Source organism: Mauremys mutica, chromosome 14, assembly GCF_020497125.1.
Source record: "Mauremys mutica isolate MM-2020 ecotype Southern chromosome 14, ASM2049712v1, whole genome shotgun sequence".
NCBI lineage: Eukaryota > Metazoa > Chordata > Testudines > Geoemydidae > Mauremys > Mauremys mutica.
The window spans coordinates 15,172,747-15,195,818 of record NC_059085.1 but is presented as its reverse complement, the minus strand read 5'-3'; the positions used below and the strand labels follow the sequence as shown (position 1 = coordinate 15,195,818).

Below are 23,072 nucleotides of genomic sequence, written 5' to 3'. Positions count from 1 at the left end.
CCTGCTGCCTTTCCATTGAGAAGGAGGGGGTGGGAACTCAGAGAGGGACAAAAGGATTCCCACCTTATGCAAAAGATCTATAACGGGGTGGAAGAGAACAAGGGAGAGGAGCCATCATGAGGAATCCCCTAGCTACCATCTGAGCTGGGACAAGAGCTGTACCAGGGGAAAGAATTGTGCCCAAGCCTGGAAGGGGTCCAGTCTGAGAAAAAAACCTTACTGAAACATCTCTGAGGGTGAGATTATGTGTAGTCAGTTTGATTAGACATAGATTTGCGTGTTTTGTTTTATTTTGCTGGGTGACTTACTTTGTTCTGTCTGTTACTACTTGGAACCACTTAAATCCTACTTTCTGTATTTAATAAAATCACTTTTTACTTATTAACTCAGAGTGTGTATTAATACCTGGGGGAGCAAACACCTGTGCATCTCTCTCTCTCAGTGTTATAGAGGGCGAACAATTTATGAGTTTACCCTGCATAAGCTTTATACAGGGTAAAACAAATTTATTTGGGTTTAGACCCCATTGGGAGTTGGGCATCTGAGTGCTGAAGACAAGCACACTTCTGAGAGCTGTTTTCAGGTAAACCTGCAGCTTTGGGGCAAGTAATTCAGATCCTGGGTCTGTGTTGGAGCAGACGGGAGTGTCTGGCTCAGCAAGACAGGGTGCTGGAGTCCTATGCTGGCAGGGAAAACAGGAGCAGAGGTAGTCTTGGCACATCAGGTGGCAGCTCCCAGGGGGTTTCTGTGATCCAACCCGTCACACTACGCTCTAGAGCTGTAGCTGAAATCCACTATTATCTCCAAGCACCACAACTAACACAGCAAGTTCCCATCAGTCACTGAGAAGGCTTGTTCCTAATTATTGATGTTCAGATGGATACTACTATTTACATGTGCAGACTGTGACTTGTCTTTGTCTTACCCCCAGCAGCACTCACACTAGCGTTTAATGTTGGAAGGCAGTCAGTCTGTTCACAAGCAAGGAAAATATGTGCCACTGTCTAAAGTGCACAGCAATGCATATTATGGGGGAGTAAGGTGAATTATAGAGCACACCCAACTGTTACATGCTAACTGCCCCCACGTGGACAGTACTGGAGTGAATAAAAGGTACTTAGTTCACAAAAACAATCCTCTTTCAAACAGGATTATATTCACATCAATTAGGTACCTTTTAAGTCATACTGGCAGCATCCACACAGGGCAGTTAGTGCTCAACACAGAGTGTTCTGAAATTCACACACTGCATCCTGCACACTGCTGTGCACTTTACACAAGTCCTGATGCTCGTTCAAGTAGAACCACAACAGCTAGAGCTGGGATGCATTTTCCTTATTACCCCACCCCTGAGCAGGCAGAACCAGATAGCCAAAGTTGTTCGTCCAGCTTTTTTTAGCCCCCTGCCCAGACAATGTTTGGGTAGCAGGCTAACTTCTGAAACTCATTATGCCATGAAACATTTCCAGGGCTAATCGTTATCTCATCTTTGTACAAGTAAGTAAACCTTGTCAAGATAGGGACAAGAAAGTGTAGATCACATTGTCTGATCTGTCACTTTGTGCAAATCAGAAGTATGAGATTCCTGTGGATGTTTCCTTCAGCGTTAGTCCCTCTGCCACATTGCAGCTACAGTGAGCTGAGACACCAGACATAACTGCTTAAAGAGAACACATCGCCCCAATTTTTGATGTGGAACAGGAGCAGATTAGTTGAGTCATTCTGGTTTCATTCCTGAAGAGCTAAGTAGAGTCAGTGATTACAGTATGGGGAGAAACTGCTTATATTGACCAAACATGTACATTGGCCAAACCGGACAGTCTCTACGCAAAAGAATAAATGGACACAAATCTGACATCAGGAATCATAACATTCAAAAACCAGTGGGAGAACACTTCAACCTCTCTAACCACTCAGTGACAGACTTGAAGGTGGCAATTTTGCAACAAAAAAACTTCAAAAACAGACCCCTAAGAGAAACTGCTGAACTCGAATTAATATGCAAATTAGATACAATTAACATTGGCCTAAACAGAGACTGGGGGCTTGGCTACACTTGAAAGTTGCAGCGCTGGGAGTTACAGCGCTGGTCGTGCAGCTGTGCAGGGCCAGCGCTGATGTGTGGCCACACTCACAGCTACCAGCGCTGGTGTGTGGCCACATTTGCAGCATTTACAGCGCTGTTGGGAGTGCTGCATTATGGGCAGCTATCCCAGCATTCAAGTGGCAACAACGTGCTTTTCAAAAGAGGGGGGTGGAGGGTGGTGTACTGTGACAGGGAGCGGGGAAGATAGAGAGAGTGGATTTTTGGAGCCAACACTGTGTGTTAGCTTCCCTGGATTGAAAAATCACAAAATGTTCGCGAACCCTTAGTCTTAATTGCAAACAGCCTGCATCCAACGCTGTTTCTCTGTCAAGCAAACTGCTTGCCTCTCATTTGATCGTTCACAGCCAGGTACAGATAGCTCCTGTTTGCTGTGATCAGTGTTTGTTTTTCAGATAAGCAGTTCAACGGAGCTCCAATCGGAGTTCACAACAAAACAAAGAGAGGCTGCATAACAAAACAAAGAGAGTAATTTAGTTAAAAGCATTCTGGGATATCTCCTTATTCCCTGGAGGCCAATAAAAGCGCTGGTGTGTGTCCACACTTGATGAGCAGCGCTGGATCACCAGCGCTGTAATCGCTACACCCCAACCTGGCCAGGTGTACAGCCAGCGCTGCAGCCAGGGAGTTGCAGCGCTGGATGTGCCTTGCAGGTGTGGACGGTTACTAATTGCAGCGCTGGAAAGCCTCTACCAGCGCTGCAACTTGCAAGTGTAGCCAAGCCCTGGGAATGGTTGGGTCATTACACTAATTGAATCTATTTCCCTATGTTAAGTTCTCCTCACACCTTCTATGGGCCATCTTAATTATCACTTCAAAAAGTTTTTTTTCCTCCTGCTGATGATAGCTCATCTCAATTGATTAGACTTTTCCTGTTGGTATGCATACTTCCACCTTTTCATGTTCTCTGTATGTATAAATATCTCCTATCTGTGTGTTCCATTCTATGCATCCGAAGACGCGAGCTGTAGCTCACGAAAGCTCATGCTAAAATAAATTTGTTAGTCTTTAAGGTGCCACAAGTACTCCTGTTCTTTTTGCGGATACAGACTAACACGGCTGCTACTCTGAAACCTGCTTATATTGATTATCTGTTAAAAAGATCACAGGGCCTAGCCAGAAGAGGTACTGGTCATTTGACTCTGAGGTCACACATTCTGTTCAGGCCAATCTTCTCCTATTACAAAGGGTATAGTGGGTGATATCCCACTGTGTTAGCCTGTGGCACAACCTAATGCTCATAGCTCATAATGAGCCAGGAGGCTGAAGCATCATTAGGTAAACAACAGAGGCTTAACAGTCATTCCATTGTCTCAGGTGTAGTCATGTCTGCCCTATCCTGTTTGGAAAATTCAGGGCACTTACAGCCACTCTGCTTCCCACAATGTTTACTTCATCCTTGCCACAGGCCAGGCATTGCCATTATTAGTCTCCAGTGCTCAGCATTACTCCAATATATTCCCAACACGTGCCCCTTGCATCCTTCTCATGCAGAGGCTAGACTGATGCAGTATGTCAACAATGGAAGCTAGTTCATATCTGAGAAGCAAGATTTATTTTTTCATGGTAGAGAGATAAGTCTCCCTTACATTTACCTTATTATGAGATCTAGCAACAGCTAAATACTGTCAAAGATAATGGGCTCCTAACCTAAGTTCAGGCCTCTCTTGTTCTTTTAATTAACAAATACATAAGAATCTGTCTCTGCAGCCCAAGCTAACAAACATTGTTTTCACAGATCTCCTGTCCTTTCCCAGAGTCCTATTACTTTGATCATGCTGACATGGCCCTGAGGCACAGGGCCCAGATCTTGAAGGAGCAGTTTCCTTCATAAGGACAGGGAGGTTGCAGAAATATCAGAACAAGCAAGGGAAGCAGACAGGTGCAACGTCAAGGTTCTGTTGCCTTTAATCCCTAGCTTCCTTCTCTGATTCTGTAATCACACGCAGGAGCATTCAGATTAAGAGTTAAGGTAGTTAAGTGCACTGTTACAGGGTAAATCAAGCCCCTTGGAGAACTTAAGACTTCAGGCTGGTTTTAAGTGAAGTATTCAGAGTAATGGTAGTAATTCTAAAGGGGTGGCAGGGGAGAACCATACACTACACATGGAATTTTTACAATTAGATAGGTCTGCTGGATTATTGGCACCAACCTGGAGATACTGGCAGCTCAGTTCTCACCACATGGCAACTTTAAAACCACTGTAGTACAGCCAGATTGTCTGTTGATCCATTTCTTTATTGCAGAGAGTTTCAGGATTGTCAGTAGGTGATGTAATCAGGTCCTAATTACTCCCTTGGCATAATCAGACTTCCCAAGTCATTAAATAGATCCTCCCCCACATATAGTGGGAGCTTTCCCCCCTGCCCAAGAAACAAAGTGGTTTATGTAAAAAGCAACAAAGAGTCCTGGGGCATTTTATAGATTAACAAACGTATTGGAGCATAAGCTTTTGTGGGTGAATACCCACTTTGTCAGGTGCGTCTGATGAAGTGGGTATTCACCTACAAAAATTTATGCTCCAATACATCTGTTAATCTATAAGATGCCCCAGGACTCTTTGTTGCTTTTTACAGACCCAGACTAACATGGCTACCCCTCTGAAAAGTAGCTTATGTTATTCAAAGACAAGTCCAGGCTTAGGGATTAGAGAATTTTATTCTCAGCATTTAAGGATTTGTCAAACTATTCTTTGCCCTGGATACAAGGTTCCAGGGAAGCACAAGGCATTCCTTGTCTCTGCTGTGCCATTCAGCTGCTCTCCCCTCTGAAAATACTTACTGGTCAGAAATCTAAGGTGTCCACTTTCCTTCAGACCTTTCTCAGATTTGCAGAACATGGCTTGTTCATGCAACAGAGCTGTATTATCACTAATCCACAGAGGCACCTTGTCCAGAGCACACATGCACATAAACCACAGGAGTAAACCAAGTCATTGTTACACCTTGTCTTCTTATCAAACCCTTTCAATTCTAGGAGATAAGCTCTGGCATGTAGGAAACTGGCCTTCGGCACAGTCCCCAGCAACCCAAGAGAAGCTCATTGAAAGAATATTTAGGTACCAGTACAACCTGAGCCTGTACAGGAGAAGGGAAGTATATGAAATTGGTCAGGTGGGAATGTTTCTGCATTATAGCAAAGACACTAACTTGCTTGTCCCCAAAGAGTTGTCTGTTTAAAATTGCATGCAGTTTTCAGCCTTGTTTAACTAGCACCATATTTAATACCATACAAAAAAGCTAAAAGGAAGCCCACGTCATCATTTATTCAAATTTATTATCTAGAGTGCATATTAAAACTGCATCTCCCTCCTCCTACTAGTGTAGCAATAGGGTCATAAGAAGTTGACCTCCTATGCTGTCTTCTCACCTAGAAGAGTTTGAGTTTTGGATGTATGACATAAGCCTAGCTCCTAGCACACAGAATAGGCTCTCCCACCCACCCCTGTATTGGCACCATCACACAGAAACGAGGGTGGGGGTGGGAAGGAAGTTTACCTGTTCCCCAGACTCTTGCTATGTTAGCCTTGTTCTAGCAATCTTACCATAGGATTGCAATGTTTATTCCCCCCTTTCAGAATGGGGTAGTGAGTAATTGGAAGAGAATAAGCTCTCTCAAAGCCAGACTACCCATGTCTGAGCCTACAGCCTTCCAGGAGAGTGGGTTTAAATTTGCTCATGGCCACACTAAAGAATGAAGGACATTTTAATGACACTTTTTCCAGTTTGGTTGCTGAATGAGCCAGGCTCAATCCCAGCTCCTTGTTACATGGCTGTGGTCATCTTCAGTGCTGCAGAAGCCAACTAACCCAATGTAGGCAGAAGAGTCAGATAGCAACTCTAGTCTATATAGTTTGTCATAACTAAGGTGGTACCATATTTGTGCAGGGTGAAGCCCCTTACTGAAGAGGCTACCAAAAGCCCCCTCTGTTGGGGACAAAACCAGACAAATAGGAGGCTTTCCCCAATATGGCTTAATGATTTAGTTCTGCAGTTGATTCAGTGTATGACTCCTATGTGCTTATAGACAGCAAGGCATAAGCCTGTTTTGTGGCTATTTCCATAAGAAACTGTACCTGAAGCCTTAGTGATGCATCATCTCAGTATGTTTCAATACTTGGCTCTTGTGTGGCAAGGATGAGACCATGTTTCCCTCTTGTCCAAGCTGGGTAGACTTGCTAAAGACAAAACAAAAGCCATACACACACCACCCAACTGTGCCAAAAAACTTGTAGCATTTCAAAGTCATATTCCATGACTCTTCTTAGATGCTCCCTGTCCATGAGAAGCATCTTGCTACTAGAAGTAGACTAGAGCAACAAATAAAAGTAGAAACTAGGCTGCTGGACAAACAGCAAATTTTATTTTGAGGACATGCAGATATTGTAACTCAGAAGCAGCTGTAAGAGACAAAAGATCAGGACTGCACTCTAGACAGCTTCAGAGTCTGGTGCTCAGCTGCTCTCCCCCAGGGTGTGCTTGTCGAATAGGTACTCTCCCATGCCATTCTGGGGCACTCCCAGGCGCTTCAGGTTGGTGACATGGTCTCCCAGCTGCTTGATGGCCTTCACCTGCTCCTCCAGGTAGTCAGACTCCAGGAAGTCACAGAGCTGCAGGAAACAGGGAGGGCTAGGATGGACTTATGCCTGCTCAGACGTTCAACACTGCATGGTTTTATGAGTTGCCAGCTATGCACCAAGCTGCAATGCCAGCCAGGTAGTGACAGCTAGTTGCTGTCAAACCTTCAGTCCCCAGATGCTCTTCTCATGCAAGTCCCTGAAAGTCTGGGTGGGAGGGTCAAGAGGGCATTTTGCAGCCATTTAGCTCCCACTTACTGAGACAAGAAACTAGTAGGCATTCATGCTACAGTGATAGCTCTTTCAAGTACCTGGATAAATTATAGTAGCTTGATCATACCATAGAAGAGGAGAAACATTGGTCTATGGCTTCCCCCACCTCATCCTAGGTCTCTTGTATAGAGACTTTACCATACAAGACAGCTTTGTCACCCCTCCCTTCATGTGTGACTACAGGGACAAGTCATGAAATGACTTAATTGATCTTGTGACCCTGCCCTCCCAGAACATTGTCTGGCTCATTCTTTTACAGTAGGTTGGGACAGTTGCTTTCCATTTTCTTATTTGCATCCATAAGAACCAGAGGGAGACCTATCCATGAATAGGTCAGACCAATTCACTTTTGATGCCCTGACCACAGAAGTCAGACACTCCCTCAGAACATAGAGAGTTCTGGGGTCTGCAGAATAAGGATTCTGGACCATGTTCAATATAGTATTCAAACTACAGCCACTCATGAATAGCTATTCATGTCTCCTCCACTCACATGGGGGTCATTCTTCTCTGTAGCCAGCATGTGCAGGTCCAGCAGGGCCTGGTTCAGAGTCTTCTCCAGCTGCAGGGCACACTGCAGGGCTTCCAGGCTGTTGCCCCACTCATCCCGCTCTGGCTTCTGTGCAAGAAAGTACCATTCAATCTGGTCCTGCCTCTCAACCATTAGTCTCATTTATCCAAAATGCTATTATCTGCACCTCTACATTACCCAGATCCCTTCCTTGTTCCCCATCTGTCTTATGCTGGGTGATAGAAAGGAATTTGGATAATGCACAGGTCCAGATAGAAGAGCAGAGACCCCTAAGCAGGACTGTGAGGAGGATGACTAGTCCCCAGCTGCATGCAAGGCCACCCTGCTGCTAAAAGGCTCCTGCCCCCTCAATTATCTGAGCCAGGGCCAGCTCCAGGCACCAGCTTATCAAGCAGGTGTTTGGGGCAGCCACTCCGGAGCAGGGCGGCACTTTCGAGTATTGGGCGGCAATTCAGTGGAGGGTCCCTCGCTCCTGTTCGGAGTGAAGGACCTCCCACTGAATTGCCGCAGATCGCCATTGAGGGGGGTGGGGCTGCTTGGGGCAGCAAAACCCCTGGAGCCAGCCCTGATCTGAGCTCCCAGTTATCAAAATAGTCCTCCATGCTATTGGATAATCAGCATATAGCTATACTGTATATAGCTAAAGTCTCCATTCACTGGCACGTGTTGTATTAAAGAGGTTTCCCCTCCCCACCCTCAGTTACAGAGAAAGCAGAGCACAGCTAAACACAGGGGAAGGAGAAGAGATAGCGGGGAAGCAGGAAGGGGAAGAGGATAGACAGTCTATGAATTATAATAATGCCACACCTGCTAGAGTGCTCACAGAAATCTCTATTACAAGGGGGGTGTAGACTACAGTAGAGTAACTCTAGCCCTAGACTTCAAAGAGTTTGACAGATGTGGATGAGAGATACACATCTTCTACTCCTGATCCATAGGAGTCAGGACACCCTCAATGGATGAGATAAGTCCTTCATAAAAGTTGGGTATTAACAGATCTCAAAGCACATTACAAGGAAGTAGATATTTCCCCTATTTCATAAATGGGGAAATTGAGGCACAAAAAGATGAAGCAACTTGCTGAAGACCACTCACCCTGGGAGTAACAAAACCAGGAATAGAACCCAAGTTGCCAGAGTTCCATTCCAGTGCTCCATTCATAAGCCCTACTGCTCTACATTTTATTCTTGCAGGGCCAGTGAGTCATGTTTATGACATGGAAAAGTTACTTGACTCCTAGAGTTTAAGGTAGAAGTGTGATCCCTCAATCTCCCCTTAGATTTGTTTCTCACCTTGATGTCCTGCAGGACAATACGCCCCCCTCGCTTGTTCTGGTATTTCAGGAACTTCTCTGCATGCTCCCTCTTCTCATGGGACTGCTTCTTCAGGAACTGGGCCACATGCTTCAGGGCCGTATCATCACGGTCAAAGTAATAGGACTAACGAAAAAGGTATCAAATATTAATAGACATCAGTCATGGGACAAGGATAAACACTTTACAGAAAAACAGTTCCTTCTAATGTGCAATAGAGTAGACAACCTCAGTGTAAGGAAAGTTATCCCATCGCACTCTTCCTCTGTGAAGAAGGCTATACACAGAAACTCAAGCATCTCTCTCACCAATTAAAAATGGAGCACTTACATATCCTATTAAAGCCCCCCCGCTTACCCTACCAAGGAGCATTACTATTATACTTCTGATACTGCTGCCATAGGGACCCCAGGTTTTGAGTGTTTGTAACTCTTCCTTTGTCTTTAATAGATGTGCTGCCTGGGCAATGGCCAGTCCTTACAGCCTTATACCCACAACAGTTAATGCTAGTAAGTGCCTCACAGGTCTCAGAAGTGGCCATAGGGAAAGAGTACAAGGAGTGACTTATTTTTTAATATAGTTTTGCTATTCTCTTTCAATGGGTGAATTTTTATTAAACATGGTTTACTTACTCAGTTACCAACAATTACCTTAATATGTCTATAAAGGGCATTTGTCTGCTTTCTAACAGCTCTAGCCTCTGAAAAAAAGAGGAAACACTCACCAGGGACAGGTAGACATAGCTGGCATACAGCTCCAGGTTCACTATGCGGTTCACAGCAGCTTCACACTCAGCATGGAAGTTTTGGCATACCTGGGACTCCATTCCTCTGCTTGAAGGCTTTTGCAGTAAAGTACAATCAATAAGCTAAAGCTTAAAACAATTTCTTTCCTAGCACTACTGTACAAAACCCACAACTCCTCAACCACACAAAACCTGTTCCCTCTACAGCTGCTATTAATAGTGTTCAAAGCCAGGTGTGGGTGTGAATGACAGCTGTGGCTGCCCAATGGAAACACCCTTCCTCACCAAGGAACCAGGTGGTGCTGTGGGTGAGGCTGTTTCTCACTTTCCACAGGTAACATGACCTGGACAATTAGCAGAATGACCCTGCAACCTAGGCCCTGCAGACAGGGGAGACAAATGAGGAAAGTTCAACAGACAAATCCAGTTTCCCAATAGCTCTGTAAGGAAGGGAAGGAGGAGGAGTGGGGTGTTTGGAGGACAGACACTATGATGAGGGCAGCCAGATAAGTACCTAGATTCTTAACTTAGGGACATACCATAGATTAGACAAAATACTCCGTGGAGTGCACATCTTTCCTATATTTCCAAAGGGAGGCATGTACCCTTCTGCTATCTGAAATGTTACCTAACACAGCTGGTGTTATATGGAGAACATGGGAAGGACCTTGAGGTTTATCATAAGATAGGGCATGGGAGGAAAAGCCAAGATCAGGAAGGTCACAGCAGCAGGGACTGTGCTTTTCTTTATGTTTGTACAGAACCTAGCACATTGAGAGTATTACCAGAAATGGATAAACCACAACAAAAACTATAACATGGACAATGGGGAAAACACGGAGCTGCAGAGATCCAAAGAGAGAGTGAAGGGCCGGGTGGGATGTGGCATGTAGCAGCAGGGGCATATGAAGGATGGTCACAGAAACAGAAAGCCAAAGGTAAAGCTGAACACAGTTCAGAATATTGCACTTAAAGGTGTCAGTGACAATAAAGGGTTTTTAGTGGCCAACTGCAGCATGTTGTTCCATTATTACATTTCCAGGCGATGGGGCTAGCACAGGGGTGGGCTAAGGCAGGCTCCCTGCCTGCCCTGGCCCTGCGCCACCACGTCCCTGTGGCCCTGGGGGGTAGGGCAGAGAGCTCCACGCACTGCACTTGTCTACAGGCACTGCCCTCCGCAGCTCCCATTGGCTGGGAATGGGGAACTGCGGCCAATGGGAGCTTTGTGGGAGGTATCTGCAGGCAAGGGCAGTGTGCAGAGCCCTCTGCCCTGCCCCTTCCCCCAGGGATGTGGTACCAGCTGCTTCCAGGAGTGGCGCAGGGCCAGAGCAGGCAGGGAGCCTGCCTTAGCCCCGCTGCCACCCCGGAGCCACTCAAGCACCAGGCCCCTCCTGCACCCCAATCCCCTGCCCTGAGCCCTGTTGCACCCCAAACCCCTCCTGCACCCCAACCCCCTGCCACACCCTGATTCTGAGCCCCCTATTACACCCCTCCTGTGCCTCATCCCCCTGCCCTGAGCCCCCTCCCACACTCTGCACCCCCACCCCGTGCCCTGAGTCCCCTTGTACATGCCACACCTCTCCTACACCCCAACCCCTTGCCCCTGCCCTACATGCAACTTCCCCACCCCAGATGTGGCCCTCGGGCCAAAAAGTTTGCCCACCCTTGAGCTAGCAGCATAAATATGTAAGCAAGTGTTTTGAAGAAACAGGCAAACTTGGGCTGTAGGACTCCTGTGACCCACCTGCAATGATTTAATATCCAACATTTTTCTTCAATAAAAGATTACAGTATTTCCTATCTTCTTTTACTGCCTTTTATTCCAAATGGTTTCTGGCTGCATATTCTCTATATAATACAGCTCCTTCTCCCTCCGCAACCAGGGCCAGCGCTTCCATTAGGTGACCTTAAGCAGTCGCCTAGGGCACCGGGATTCGGGGGGCAGAATTTTGTGCACTCCCCATGGGGCATACTGGAGCTTCCGGTTCTGCTCCCGACGCGCCACCGAAGAAAGACCTTCTGCCGACGTGCTGCGGAAAACAGCAGCAGGCAATTGAGCAGCTCAATGACTGCCACTGTCGTCTGTGGCATTTCGGCAGAGAGTCCTCCTTTGGCGGCACGATGGGAGAGGAACCAGAAGCTCCCATGTGCCCCGTGGGGAGCGCACAAAATGCCACCCCCCAAATTCTGCCTAGGGCGCCAGAAACCCTTGCGCCGCTCCTATCCACAACTCACACCCCTTATGCCAGCATCTGTCTGCTGGCAATATATCAGGTCCGTCTGCAAATGACTACATTTAATGAGAGCTAGTGGCAGGAGCTACTGTCTCTCAGTTGTCTTACTGATTTTGATTCTCTGCCTTTCACTTCTAAAAAGATGGATCTTAGTAAGCAGGGGGAATAATCTGATCATGGTTCCGCTCACCCCCACATCAGAAGGTAAAAATGAGAGGAGACCCCTTTGCATTCCTATGCCCACTAGAAGTGGGAAAATCAAACCATGAATTTTCTGAGTAGTTGTAATATCAAATAGTGTGTCTGTTGACATTCAGCCAGCTTGAAAAGCTGCTTATTATGGACAATGTTTATTTGCAGAGCTAACTTGAGCAGGCTTGCAGTCAGTGTTGCACAAATACACCCTAATACATTGTAGATGCAGAACTCCAGGCTGCTCAGTGTCAGCTGTAGTTCAGGTGCTGGAACAAAGATTTCCAGGCAGCCCACGTTATCTCAACTGGTCTCTCCTGTTAAGGGCAGCTATAGAAACAGAACAAAACTGGCAACAGCTTATCCCCGCCATTCTTCTGTTTATCCCCTATCTCAAGCCAACATGTGATTAGATCCCTACCTTCAGCACCTAAGTATTAAGCCTCCCTAAATAGTCAAGTTGGCCCTAAACTCTTGTGAGCTGGCCTAGGAGGGTGGGGTGGAGAAAAGTGTTGAATTCTGTTCTATACCGCAGAGGGGAGCCTATAGCATTTGGTTTACAGCTATGGTGTCTAGCATGAGCTAACTATTACAAGCTAATCTCACCTCTCTAAGCACTACCAACAGCATGAAAGCTAAGCAGGCAGTGGACTGTCGCCTCACACTCTCCTTTGCCCAGCAATATGGTGCCTGGTTCTAGGTTGCGAGGAAGAGGAAACATCTGAAAATATTGATCCTTGCTGTATACTTGAGCGCCTCTGGCAGGAAGCTCTAACTACAATTCTCATAAAGCTAGCACCAGGGCCTTGCACATGTGCAGAATCTATCTATGCTTTAGACTAAGAAAGGCTTGTTTTGGTTTTTTAGAACTGTTGCACAGACCTCTTGTGAGACAGTACATGGACAGCACTAGCCGAATGCTTTCTAGCTGCTTGCAGGGGCAGGTTATGTTACCTGACATTCTGCCCAAGCAGAATCCTACAACAAAAAAAAATTTTCCACTCGGTACCTGCAGCAATACTTGTGAGTACCTCATTGATGCAGGAATACTAACTGGAGAGTCAACAGTATAACAGTCTTGGGTGGTAGGCAGAGATCCAGCTTAACTCTTAAGTGACTTTAAGATATATTTATTTGCAGGTGCAGTAGTTTCTGCATCCTGTTTAGCCTACCACTCATGGGTTAAGACAGCAAAGGATGGGAATGACCATCCAAGCTGTGATGGCTGTGCCCACTATAGTATACACCTGGAAGGTAACACTCCAAGAAGCATGTTATTTTATCTACAGTAATTGCTAGGGCACTCACTGGATGTGCAGCTGCTGTTAGAGTGTGTGGTGTAATTAGTTACACATACTCATTGAAGCCAATTTAACACACTAAGAAAGGACAATGTCATGTTACAACTGAAAGCCATGTTTTATTCACAGTATTTAGCTCAATTCTTATTTCCTTTGCATACAGATGAGCCACCAAATAACCAATATCCCTAGAGTTGAGTTCAACTGCTCTCCTCCAGGGTGAGCTTGTCAAACAGGTACTCCCCCATGCCACTCTGGGGTACTCCGAGACGCTTCAGGTTGGTGACATGGTCTCCCAGCTGCTTGATGGCCTTCACCTGCTCCTCCAGGTAGTCAGACTCCAGAAAGTCACACAGCTGCAAGAGAAAAGCAGAGGGTTAGGAGGACTATGCTGGTTACAGATTTTTGTAGCTCAGTAGTTTCAGTCACACTTCACAGCTGCAGGCATCTCATGGCATATTCCCAAGGTGGGACCTCCATTTTCAGGGATAATACTGCCTCTCGTATAGTGTTTGTCCAGAGTAATAGCACCACTGACCTTAAGCCTAGTGGAGGTGTCCAATAAGGAATTGTAGGAGGTGGGAAAAGGAACACGCAGAGGGTCATTGTATTAACCTCAAGCAAGGCAAAACAAAATCCCAATCCCATTTAAGATTAGAGCTCAAGGAAGATCAGGACATATACAGTCACCTTAATCCGAGCCCTAAGTGAGGGGCAAAGAACTGTGAGAGAGGTGGTCCAGGAAGGGTTCTTTCCAGTTCTTGATTTATGGCATGTTTCATCTTCACCCCCACCCACCACACCCTGTAGTTTCTCCTCAAAGTGAATCACAATGTTCAAATTCAGAACCTCTCCTACTTGTCTCTGTGCCAAAGGCAACAGCAATTGCCATTTTCCCCCTTCACTAGGGAGTCACTCACATGGGGGTCATTCTTCTCAGTAGCCAGCTTGTGCAGGTCCAGCAGGGCCTGGTTCACCCTCTTCTCCAGCTGCAGGGCACACTGCAGGGCCTCCAAGCTGTTTCCCCACTCATCCCGCTCTGGTTTCTGTAGACCAGCAATAGAATGGAAACATTTGCACTATTAGAAATGGATGTCTGCTTCCTTCATCTAGGAGAATTAACCCCATTTGCTTATCTCCTTGTTGAACCACAAGAGAGGCAGCAGAGCAATGTTATTCTCATTCTTTTGCTTAGAAAAATCAGCATTTTTCTTCTGACCCACAAACACTTGAGAATTAACAAAGGGTCACTAGCTGTGCAGTCCTCTCACACAAAGGACACTTCAGCCATTGGGAAATAAAAAAGCTATAGTAGTGTCCATTTGAAAACCACAGAGCCCAATACATGCTAGGTAAGAAGCAGGAAGTAAAAAAGTTTCTTATTCTTCAAATGAGCACCAGGACAATGGCCTGATCAGGTAGTAGATTATGGCTCTTTTACAGAGGAGAAATTGATGCCTACCAGCCTATGCAGGTTCACACAGCAAGAAATGCTGAGCTACTGTCCTAGAATCTTCATTCTACTCTCCTGTTTAGATGATTACTGACTGTCTCTCACCTTGATGTCCTGCAGGACAATGCGTCCCCCTCGTTTGTTCTGGTATTTCAGGAATTTCTCTGCATGCTCCCACTCCTCATGGGACTGCTCCTTCAGGAACTGGGCCATGTGCTTCAGGGCCACATCATCACGGTCAAAGTAGTAGGACTGGGGAGGAGGACAGGAAATGAATGAATTTGACAGTATTAAAGCATCATATCACAGGAAGTTTCTCACTGTGAAGAGACTATTCATGTGGCTTTCATTATTCTGGGCAGCAGCTCTTCAGCTGTAGGGATAGATCCTTCCCCATACCTTCACTGTGCTTATCTACAACAGGAAGAAGCAAACTATACATCTTCTGATGAAGCCAGACACAGAAAGAAGGACTTCTTAAAGGCCTTCCCATACTCCAGAACATACAGAGAGCCTAAATCCTTTTACTTCATTCACATAGCCCAGTACCTCACATTCTTGCAGGACATTCTCAAGGCAAACAAACAACATGTAGTGTTTCAGGGCTATACAGGTGCAGTATTGATTACTGGGTTTACAAGTAGGAAAGCTACTTAGAAAGAGACTGGAAGAGCAGATCCTTTTTCTGCCAGATCCCAGTTGTATAAAGTTTGCCAGCCAGTGCTAGGTTGTAACAACTCATAGACGCTTACAGACTCTGCTTCCCACAGAAAGCTCTAAATTAAAGCAATACCATTAGACAAAATAATCTAGTTGCTAGTTTTCACCCCATACACTTAACAGGGCTGGGAGTTGTTTGTGCTGTTACATAGACGGATCTCCCCCACCCCATAGAATCATTTTCTGACCAACTTTGCAAATTACAAATAAGAGGAGAACCATTACTTAACTATGGCTTAGGAACAAGCAGTTGTCCAGCCTGAAAATATTTCACTAGCCACTGAATTAATAAAGGGAAAGGATTAGTGGTTCAAGAAACAAAGCTGAACATAATGACCCTTCTTGATCTTGAAGAATCAGTCTCTAAGGTTACTAGTTTAAAAGCTGATCTACAGACCTCTACAAAGGGAAATTTTTATCTTGGCCTAAAGTTTCTTCAGGAACAGCTACTTGGAAAAGGTACTCAAGGGATTCAACCCAGATAAGAGAAACCTCAAACTTATTTTAGTATGAGAACATGAATGCCCTTAATGCAAAACTCAGACCCAGCCTTGGATACACAGAAACACTAGAGAAGAGAGAAACACTCACCAGGGACAGATAGACATAGCTAGCATACAGCTCCAGGTTCACCATGAGGTTCACAGCAGCCTCGCACTCAGCATGGAAATTCTGACGCACCTGGGACTCCATTCCTCTCTTTGTGAGGTTTAGCAGTAAATTAACTCTGAGAATCAAGATGTAGGCAACCACTGCCAAAACAAGACCACAGCCTAGGCCTTCACAGTTGCTATTAATGCCCTTCTGAGTCACAGGTGGGTGGGATTGGCAGCTGTTGCTGTCCAATGGAAATCTCATTCACATCAAGGAACCAATGAGCACGAGGGGTGGGGCTGTTCCTGACTTCCCACAAATGAAGGGATGATTCAGTAATTTGACTTAACCTGTTACCATGACCACCCCTTTAGTGTATGGCTGCCTGACACAGAGTGACAAGCTCAGCAAATAAATCCAATAACACCCTGTGGGGAAGGAAAGGACAGAGGTGTTAAGGGGTGTCTGGAGGAATGTTTATATAGGTGCTGAGTCACCATCATAATAGAGGCTATATAAATGCCCATACAGAATAGATACACATGAGATTAGATACATGTTCCTTGGCCTGTACATGGCTTCTCATTTCTAATGACATTTCCCAAGGAACACCAAAGCCTCTCAGGTATCTGAAATGTTGCTTAATGCAACTCCCTGTTCTGTTCTATGGAGGACTCTGAAATCCCCTCTCTGTTCAGATCTGTCTCTAGTAGGATGGAGTTTCTCACAGGAGAGACTGTGGTAGGAATGTGCAAAGGCTGGAGCATCACAATGGAGTGTAAACGGGGATTGTGCCTTCCCTCATATTTGTGCAGCACTCAGCTCGTTATGAGAACTACAAAGGAAAAAATAACAACCTCAAAAGTACAACCAGGAGAGGACAACTCAAGCAGAGCAGTGGAGGCCTAAGGGAACTGGAGGGACACAAGGGGAGCCCCGGGGATATGGATTGGAGCAGCCAGCATATGTGAAAATGGCAATGATTCCAACAAGAACAGCCATCTAACTGTTCTTGTGGCAATACAAAAACAGAATATCTTGCATCCCACTTATTTTACAGAGGTCTGTTCCTCCCGGCAAATGTCAATGCAGCAAGTCTGTCTGACAGAGCGTTGCAAGAAGTGACTGAATACTCAGAAACCCCGCTACAGGCAAAGGTGCTGGAATTAGGGGTGATGCCACACCCTCTGGCTTTATGTGGATTCCATTATATACAGGGTTTACAGTTTGGTTTAATGGCTCTCAGCACCCCCACTATGAAACTTGTTCCACTGCCCCTGGCTGAAGGATCCAGTTTTCCCCCAAATGGCACAAGTTCAGGGCCACTGGGAAATCCCTCCCTCTGCCATCCATATTTCTTAACCACAAAATTTGAAAACAAAATGAAGCATATACTGCAAGGTCTTCTCTTCCATTCATTCCTAGGAAGCAGCTCTTAGGAATCCTGCTGCATACCAGAAGCACATCAGAGAAGAAAGTGACAGATGACCCTTTGGATAGTGCATGCAGCAGAGGGATGTGGGAGTCAAAGAATGGAGTTTCTGAATAGTCTGTAAGGGCAATACTCCATTTACATAGAATCTCTCACATATTAAGCCATCTTAGAAATCTGTTCCTCCAAATTAAACATAGACTTAAGCAGGATTCCCTTTGTAAACAACTTCAGAGAGACTGGGAGTCACAAAATGTACCTTGACACTGAGCAATGAGTTGTAGAAAATCAGTGACCTTGAACACTGGTGCTGGTACCAGATCTCACATGGAGGGGAGGGGGGCAGCAGAAAAGGCAAAGAGCAACACTGACCCTGCTACTCTTCCCGTTATCACAATGCTAGAATATGAGGCTACACAGAGCCCATCTTTCAATAACCATGTGTTTATCAAGAGCCTCATGCGTCCATGTAGCTCTCCGGTGCTGTTACTCCATGCAGGATATTTGAGGGCAAACAGGTTTCAAGCTGTCACCTTCTTTAAATCTTCAATTGCACCTTCTGTAAACCAAATAGCATCAGCCCCATCTCTAACTTCTCAACAAAGGTAATGTAATGTCTTCTTCAAAACACAGCTCTCTTTGGGCAGAAAGAGGCTATTCCAAAGGCACCTATCACCCTAAGACGAGAAAAAAAACCCTAACAATGGAAACTAGGTTTTCTTTTTTTGTTTGTTCTTGCTCCTTCCCCTACTTTGGAGGACAGAAGCCCTGAGTGTTTGAGTCTCCCGCCCCCTCTTTTTCCCCCAAAGTAATAGTTTATCTCTTTTACCCTGGTAAAGAGTTCTGTAGCTGTGATCCTGCCACAGAACAAAGGAGCAAGATTGCACCTTTGCCACCTGACATGTATTTACAATACTAGCCTGAAGCAGGTGAGTAGGTACCAGCCAGAGCAGATATACATATATAGTATCCAATGAAAGGATGGTCTAAGCAGGAGAGATCTCAGAGACCACCCACATGCACAGAGATTTCCTGGCTCAGGCTGAGTAGCAAGTATATGCAACAGTGAGTGGATCTAGCCTCAAGTAACAAAACTATCTTGGTCCCGTGTGCTCCCACAACCAGGGGGTTTCTAAACCTAGTCACACTGATGGCACAATTTCTCAGCTATTAGGAAGCTCGGTCCACTACTCACACACTTACAGCATGACATCACATGATTGATGGCAGTGTTCTTGTATTATTCCCTCTTGTCTTGAGCCTCTACCCAACTCATTCGGAGTGCAGCTCCTCAGGAGAAGAGAGGGTGTTCTGCCTTTCCTTTATCTCACACACACACAAGTATCCAGTTATCCTACCCCGCTATCCCAACTAGCTCGTGATGGACCATGATTAGTAGTCAGCCTCACAGGGGCTTATCATTCAAAGGCATTGACTATAGGTATAACCCTGTTGCTCTACAAAGGACAGGGGTAGAGGAAACACTCATATGGCAGCAATAGAGATAGTCCTTATCCCTTTTTGTGGGGCAATAATGTCCTCAAACTACATGTTAAATGGCACACATGCCTATTGTGGGATGCAGCTGCCATTTATGCACATAGGGTCCCTTCAGTATGATTTGATATTAACACTAGCAGCTGAACAAGTCTTCAGCTGTGACCAAGAAAGTGTGGGCTTGTAGCAAACCAGGCATGGCCAACAGCCATCCATACATAATGTGACATACAGTCATTTCTGTCAGTCCCTGTTGCCAGGGGCTCACAACCCTGATGAGTTTAATTAGAGCACCCTGTAAGCAAAGTCAGATGAGCCACAACTGAGCACCATATTTTATTCTCATACATTGCAAATAAGGCAATACAACTATGCACTGGTGAGCCAGTACAGTGGACTGGTTCTACACCATGAAGTTCAGCTGCTCTCCCCCAGGGTGTGCTTGTCAAACAGGTACTCTCCCATGCTGTTCTGGGGCACTCCCAGGAGCTTCAGGTTGGTGAGGTGGTCTCCCAGCTGCTTGATGCCCTTCACCTGCTCCTCCAGATACTCAGACTCCAGGAGGATTACAAATAGGAGTTAGAGGCACACATTTTTAGCCATTGCAGGTACTCATTAAATGGCATTATCTTGTGAGGGGACCTCAAGTTTGAGAGAGGAACAAGTCTGTCGTTAGAGCTCTCTTACTGTCTGCAAAGAAGCCAGTCTGGATCATGTCCCTAGCAATGGGGGCTGTATGAATTTTGGAAGGTGTCCCATCAGTGCATGAGAAGCTGTCCAGTTTCCTAAAGGAGCTGCAGCACAGGGCATGACATATGGTGTAGTCATATACCTACATGAAAACAGACTGGACTCTTCCTCTCCATCATCTTTATAATAGAAATATTCACCCTTCCACCACACCTTGAGAAAGGAGACTTGGGAAATACGTTCTAACACTTGCCTTTTGGAAGGGCTGCCCTACATAGGTCCCCATATTGCCCATGCTGCTTCCCAAATCTACCCCAGTTGTCTTTTCTGAACCACTGTAGGAAAAGGCAGCTGTTTTCCCCTTCTTAGTCACAGTTCACTCACCCAGGGATCATTCTTCTCAGTAGCCAGGGCCTGGTTCAGAGTCTTCTCCAGCTGCAGGGTCTCCAGGATGTTCCCCCCACTCATCCCACTCTGGCTTCTGTGCCAGAGAATAGATTCACACCCTGCAGTGAGATACTCTCGCCTTGCTTCTCAGCAACAGCATTTTCATTTACAAAGCACAAGTTTTCATCCCTTGGAAGCTGCATTTATTTCAGTTTTCTTTCCTCATGACAGGGGACGATAAAGCAGTTAGGTGCAGGGGAACAGCAAAAGAGAAAAAAAAGTTTCTCCTGGCCCCTCAGGTTCTGTCATCGCTCATGTACACCGACCAATATTAGTCATTTGAAGCTCTAGTCACTGACTAGTGTCCAGCACTACACCAGCTGTTGCAGTTCCAGCCCTAGCCTTTCAAAAAAACAATGTCCTATGTTATGTTATCTTTTCTTCTTCTGCTAACTGAGGCCTCTTCCGTCACTGAGAGGCCTATGGCTGATTATGTGGAGATGACTTTTTGGGGGCAAGGCCAGCATACCATGTTCTGTGCTATTCCCCTATTACTTAGCCCCTTTCCCTGGGGAGTTCAGACAAGCAGTTCCATTCTTGGATACAGAAATTCTCTCCCGCCTGGATGTCCTGAAGGACAATGCGTCCCCCTCGCTTGTTCTGATACATCAGGAACTTCTCTGCCTGCTCCCTTTCCTCATGGGACTGCTCCTTCAGGACCTGGAGCACGTGCCTCAGGGCAACAGCATCACGGTCAAAGTAGTGAGATTGGGGAGAAGTAGAAGATATTAACAAAGACCTTTGTCATGTGATGTCAGATACCCATGGAAAATTTTCCTTCTACTACACAAAGGGGAACTTAACTCTAAAGAGAGTGATTCCCAATTAAATCCACACAACCTAACCCATCATACTTCTGAGGTGGCTACGAACATGAACCTCACACAGAACAGCTTTTGAGTGCCTGAATTTGACAATCTTCTAGACCCAGCAGGTATACTTCATAGCTCTCCTTGGGAAGTAAAGTATTAAGCAGCATATTCTTTGCATTGATAGAGTTAGTTAACTCCCCCCATAGCCAAATTATTGTGTTTTATAGAAACTGAGATAACCCTAATTAGTTATTTAGGAGTCAGAAATTCCCACACAGCTTTGCATACTCAGCATAGTTAGTTACCATACCAGTCCAAAAGAGGATTTAATATTACTAGAGCAACCCTTTTAACTGAAATATTTAAATGGTTAAAAGGGGTCAGGGAGAAGGCCACATTTTAACATGAATCCCGGTAACCGACGTCAGCTTTGGAAAGAGGTTCTATGAACATAAAGCGCAAAGCATTCCAGTAAGCTGTTCTTTTACCCCCAACCCAACCCATTTGGAACTGACTGCAAGAGAGCTTTCAAGAAGAGGAGGCATTTAGCAGGGTGTCAAGTGGTTCTACTATTCAGTGTAAAAACTGATAAGTTACATCATTTAAAAATATAGATTAGTTAGTAAGTTTTAAAGAAATGGCTTCATATGTCTCTCAAGAACACTTCTATCTGCTTCCTTTGCTCTGAAAGAAAAATAAACACTCAGCATAGACAAATAGACACCACTGGCATACAGTTCCAGGTTTACCATACAGTTCACACCAGCCTCACACTCAGCAGGGAAGTTCTGGGACTCCATTCCTTCATAAAATAGAAACTTTAGCAGTAAACTAAACCAACTTCCATTCAAACACTCTTATACAAAATCCCACAACTCACCAACACCACAAAGCCTCTGCTTCCACAGCAGGTTTTAATAGTGTTCAAAGCCAGGTGTGGGTGTGATTCACTGCTATTGATGGCCTATGGAAACATCCTTCCTTACTAAAGAATCAGTAAGGACTGTGGGTTGGGCTGTTTCTCAGTTTCCATAGGTAACATGACATTTAAATATTACCACATTTAACATCAGTGGTGTAGGCCACACAGACAGGGGGGACAAAAGAACAAAGTTCAGCAGATGAATCTAATTCCTCACAAGGCTTTGTGAGCAATGGAAGGAGTGGTAATGGGATGTTTGGGGGAATAGGTTGAAGCCCTATGATGATTAGATTAGATAAAATGCTCTCGGGAGTGTCCCTCTTTCCTATGCCCTCTCCAAAGGGAGGCCAGGGCCCTTTAGTTTTCTGAAATGTTGCCTAACACAGCTACTGTTCTATCAAGAACATTTGAAATGGGGAATCACCAGTGAGCAGGAGTCCCACAGGGCAGCTGTTTTGATCCTATGCTTTTGACATTTTGAGGAAAGACCTGGAAGAAAACATGAAAACATCACGGATAAAGTTTGTAGATGACACAAATTGTGGGAATGGTGAATAATGAAGAGCACAATACAGAATGATCAAGATCTCTTGGTAAACTGGGTGCAGGAAAACAAAATGTATTTTAACAGGGCTAAATGCAAATGTATACATTTGGAAACAAAGAATGTAGGCCATACTTACAGGATGGGAGATTCTATCTTGGGAAGCAACGACTCTGAAAAAGATTTTGGGGTCATTGCAGATAATCGCCTGAACATGAACTCCCAGTGCAATGCTGTGGCCAAAAGTGCTAATTTGATCCTTGGAGGCATAAACAGGGGAATCTCAGGAAGGAGCAGAGAGGTTGTTTTACCCTATTTGGCACTGGAAATACTTTGTCCAGTTCTGTTGTCCATAAGTCAAAAGGGATGTTGGAAAAATTGGGAAGGATTCAGAGAAGAGCCACATGACTCATTAAAAGCCTGCCTTATGGTGATCGACTTAAAGAGCTCAATCTATTTAGCTTTACAAAGAGAAGTTAAAAGGGTGACTTGATTACAGTTTATAAGTACCAGAGAAAGGCGTAGACATTTCTAGTAACGAAAGGTCTGACATGATCCAGTGGCTGGAAGTTGAAACTAGACAAATTCAGACTGGAAATAAGGTGTACATTTTTAACAGTGAGTAATTAACCACTGGAACAATTTCCCTCACTGTCAGTTTTTAAATCTAGATTGGATGGTTTTCTAAAAG

General features: G+C 45.2%; 2 protein-coding genes and 1 pseudogene across 2 annotated transcripts; all 3 read right to left on the bottom strand.

Moving 5' to 3' along the window:
* Positions 1-6,506: 6,506 nt before the first annotated feature.
* Positions 6,507-9,736, bottom strand: LOC123349068 (ferritin heavy chain A-like). The gene is made up of 4 exons (XM_044986802.1): positions 9,523-9,736; positions 8,778-8,924; positions 7,447-7,572; positions 6,507-6,713 (listed from the first exon to the last, which is right to left on the bottom strand). The coding sequence occupies exons 1-4, from the start codon at positions 9,622-9,624 to the stop codon at positions 6,558-6,560; spliced, it is 531 nt and encodes a 176-aa protein (XP_044842737.1). The 5' UTR covers positions 9,625-9,736; the 3' UTR covers positions 6,507-6,557.
* A 3,628-nt stretch (positions 9,737-13,364) lies between these two features.
* On the bottom strand, positions 13,365-16,226 carry LOC123349067 (ferritin heavy chain A-like). Its single transcript, XM_044986801.1, has 4 exons — positions 16,035-16,226; positions 14,829-14,975; positions 14,191-14,316; positions 13,365-13,626 (listed from the first exon to the last, which is right to left on the bottom strand). Exons 1-4 carry the CDS (start codon positions 16,134-16,136, stop codon positions 13,471-13,473), a joined length of 531 nt encoding a protein of 176 aa, XP_044842736.1. The 5' UTR covers positions 16,137-16,226; the 3' UTR covers positions 13,365-13,470.
* Positions 16,227-19,383: 3,157 nt separating this feature from the next.
* Positions 19,384-21,715, bottom strand: LOC123349075 (annotated as a pseudogene).
* Between the last annotated feature and the right edge of the window lie 1,357 nt (positions 21,716-23,072).